Source organism: Thermobia domestica, chromosome 14 (genome assembly GCF_964235325.1).
Source record: "Thermobia domestica chromosome 14, izTheDome1.hap1.1, whole genome shotgun sequence".
In the NCBI taxonomy this organism is placed as follows: Eukaryota; Metazoa; Arthropoda; class Insecta; order Zygentoma; family Lepismatidae; genus Thermobia; species Thermobia domestica.
In genome coordinates, this window is record NC_137467.1 from 119,261,962 (window position 1) to 119,265,618 (window position 3,657).

Genomic DNA, 3,657 nt, shown 5'->3' on the forward strand with positions numbered 1-3,657 from the left:
CGACATTACAAGAAGAATTAAATTTTGCGGGTAGTAAAGAGAGTTTGAGACGCTTACTGCATAAGCTGGGTTTTAAGTGGAGGAAGACACCAAATAATAGAATCATTTTAACCGAAAAGCAAGAGATTCGTAAGGCATTTTAGGCGGGAAGGACGACCAATCATATACGTAGATGAAACATACTTACATAGTTCCCATACTCCAGAATATGGTTGGTCAGACGATTCTGGCAAATGTTTTCGGGTACTTATGAAAAGGGAAGACGTCTTGTGATAGTTCACGCTGGAGATAAGGATGGGTTTGTTCCTAATGCTTTACTAATGTTTAAATCTAATTCGAAATCAGGGGACTACCACGATGACATGAACAGCGATAATTTCATGAAATGGCTTCGAGGAAAACTAATTCCTAATCTTTCACCCAGATTTGTTATTGTTTTAGACAATGCCTCGTATCACAACGCACAATTAAATCCTGCCCCCACTCAAGATTCTTTAAAAAAAAAAGATATGCAGAGATGGCTTCAAGAAAAGGGGTTACCTTTCACGCCTGACATGACACGACCTGAGCTGTACGAATTAATCAAATTACACAAACCTAAACATGTAACCTACAAAGTTGACTCCTTGCTAAATGAATACAGACATTGTGTATTAAGACTTCCACCATATCACCCTGAATTAAATCCAATAGAAAAAATATGGGCATTAGTGAAGAACTGGGTGGCATATTACAACACAACCTTTAATTTGGATGCGGTCATGCAGCTCGCACAATGCAAATTTGAGAGTATCACAAGCGAAGAATGGGGCTCAAGGTGTCGTCTTGTGGAAGAGATCGAGAATGACTTTATGGAGCGCGAGGGTCTGATAGATGAATATGAAGATAATGCTGCATCGGCACCTTTCGTAATTTACGTGGACCCTAAATCAACTGACACGGCCTCGGAGATTGGGGAGGACTTGTCAGGAATAGAAGAATTAGACTAATTAATGCGTGAAGTGTGCCATCAGTCTTAGCCTTAATATGTTTGTAGCCATTGGAATAAGGTAAGCTCTCTCTTTAGTAATAGGCTATACATGTTATTCATTTACGTTAGTGTAATTTTTTTGTACAATGCTTGGTAGTTATTCTTTTGGATATTTAGACTTCAACACTGTGCTATGCAACGATCGCGGCAGAAACAAGTGTGTTGGACTTTAACAGAGCTGATTCAGAATCTGATGTCAAAATTACAAAATTCAAAATGGCGGATCCAATATATCGAAGAAAATGACACCTGAACTGATTGAAGTTCTTTCGCAAGCTGTGAAAATAATTAATTTTTATAAAAAAAACAGCCCTTTGAATACATGATTGTTGAAACTATTGTGCAAGGAACTGGGATCTAATCATCAGCATCTTCTTTTACGTAGAGAAGTTCGATGGTTATCAAGGGAAGGGAGGTTCTCAGAAGGTTGTACGAATTGAGAAATGAACTTATTTCTTTTCAATAAGAAAAGCACTTATATTCAATATTTTGAGGACAATGATCGGGTAGCCAAGCTTGCTTATTTAAGTGACATTTTTTCCACACAATGAATTGAACTTGAGTTTTCAAGGTTCACAAACAATAATATTCAGTGCCTGCAAGAAAATAGAAGCGTTCAAAAAGAAAATTGAACTTTGGCTCAATATGGTTTCTGAAGGAAATTATGAAATTTTTGAGTCGTTCTTCATTTTTATTACTGAAGTCGATGTTGTTGACATGTCAGAACTAATAACCAACCATCTTAAGATCCTCTCTTCATCATTTGAAAAGTATTACCCTAAAGATAAAGATCTTCCGGAGAGCAATATGTGGATTATAAATCCTTTTGTTGAACATAGTCATTTATCCCTTTCATACAAAGAAAGAGTAGAGTTAGCCGAATTATCATGGGACAGAGAGCTTGAATGTCTTTACAAATCTACGAGTGTTTACAAATTCTGGATAAAAATTAGGACAGAATACACAGAAATACATAAAAGAGCAATGTCATTTCTTCTTTGCTTTTCCTCGACATATCTGTGTGAAACAGCATTTTCGGCAGTTATTGTTCTCACTGTTTACGTATGGCTGTTACTTCACTTCATCCAAGAGTCAATCAATTGGCCGAAAAGAAGCAACAGCAGGGGTCCTATTACCTGAAATTCATTGCGAATCCATTAACTTCCTCACCTTTAGTTTCAATTGCATACATAAACGATTTATTATTTTAGTTAACACTTATCACGCATTAATATTATTTGTGTTTAGTTACTGAAACTAAGGATATAAAAAAACACCTTAGTTTTCAATTCAAAATTGGACAGGTGGAACTTAACAGTGACTTTTGCAACAATGCTTAAAAGTGTACTGTGTGTGAATTGTGCGTGTGCGTTGAATGGTGCTGAGAAGATGCGTTCGGACGTCTTTACTCCAGCTTCTTTCAAACAGTGGAGATGGTGAGTCAAATGTAATTTTATTCTTATTTTCATTAGTTTACTACAATGCATTTCCATTATATTAAACCTACCATCCATTACAGTGCAGATGAATGAAACTTTTCAAGGGATCAAAACAAAAGTATATGTTGCATAAATGTTTTATCATTTTAATTGTGCAGCAAACTGAGATTAACAATTACTTCTAATGAGTATTCATGTATGCAGCAGTATATTTTACCTTAGTTGCTAAATGTGGAAAATTAATGGAAACTATTAATTGTAATTTTTGTTGTGGGCAGCAGTCTCACAAAGGTCGAGAAACACTGTCTTAAACGATGATAAGTGACATTTTTGTCTATTACCGAGTCAATATATTTGATTACATCATAAGAAACCAAGAACGTATACATTGAAAAGTGTATTGTAAGAGATCAATGATGAAAGGTAGCCGTCACAACACCTGTGTGAAGTTGCCCTTCCCACTTTCAAATTTCTATGCGAAATCAAAACTTTCGTTTGCTATTGATTGTTTTGAAAAAAAATTGTTTCTTTAAAAAATATATATACAAAATAAAGTTGGGGCAACTTCACACTCGCCCCCACTTACAAATTTTGATTGGAAACAGAAGCTAATCATTTGTTATTGATCATTATCAAGGAAAAAAGTTCTTGATGATGGCGGCCGGGGCGGACCGAGGCCCGGTTAACCCGGGCGACTGCCCAGGACGCCAAAGTCAGGAGGTGTCAAGACGTTCCTTAAAAAGTAAGTTTTATAAAGTGTTTTCTACTGACTCTTTTGGTTTATATTCTTGCAAAATAACGTCAATTACATCATCTTTTTTCATCGCGCCATGGAAGAAGAGAGTTTCATAGTACTAGGGGGAGGTTGTATCGAAAAATGGAGACACGTAGAAGAAAGAGTAGAGGGAGAAAGAGTGGAGGGAGAATTAGTATTGTTTATAGAGGGCCATGTTCTTTATGATTTTTTCCCAGGCAATGAATGTTATTGGGTTTTAATGTGTTCCTCTTTTAAAGTGGTAGTGGAGGGGGAACAACAGCACGTACTTTTGATTTCTCAGAAACGAACAGCCACGCCATACTGTCGGCTTTAGTTGAAGGTAGTACAGTCTATTGATCCCAGAAGTGATGCGTTGGGAAAAAGGAAACTGCACAAGATTACCAGTTTCAGGATCATTTGCTGTCTCGTAC

At 36.6% G+C, this 3,657-nt stretch overlaps 1 protein-coding gene across 1 annotated transcript; it reads left to right on the forward strand.

The window, feature by feature from the left end:
• The first annotated feature begins 233 nt into the window (after positions 1–233).
• LOC145669973 (uncharacterized) lies at positions 234–989 on the forward strand. Its single transcript, XM_081738316.1, has one exon. The coding sequence runs from the start codon at positions 234–236 to the stop codon at positions 987–989; it is 756 nt and encodes a 251-aa protein (XP_081594442.1).
• Positions 990–3,657: the final 2,668 nt, after the last annotated feature.

What these genes read in the sequence shown, in the direction of transcription:
- LOC145669973 (XM_081738316.1), top strand. Translation starts at nt 234, where the DNA reads ATGTTTTCGGGTACTTATGAAAAGGGAAGACGTCTTGTGATAGTTCAC.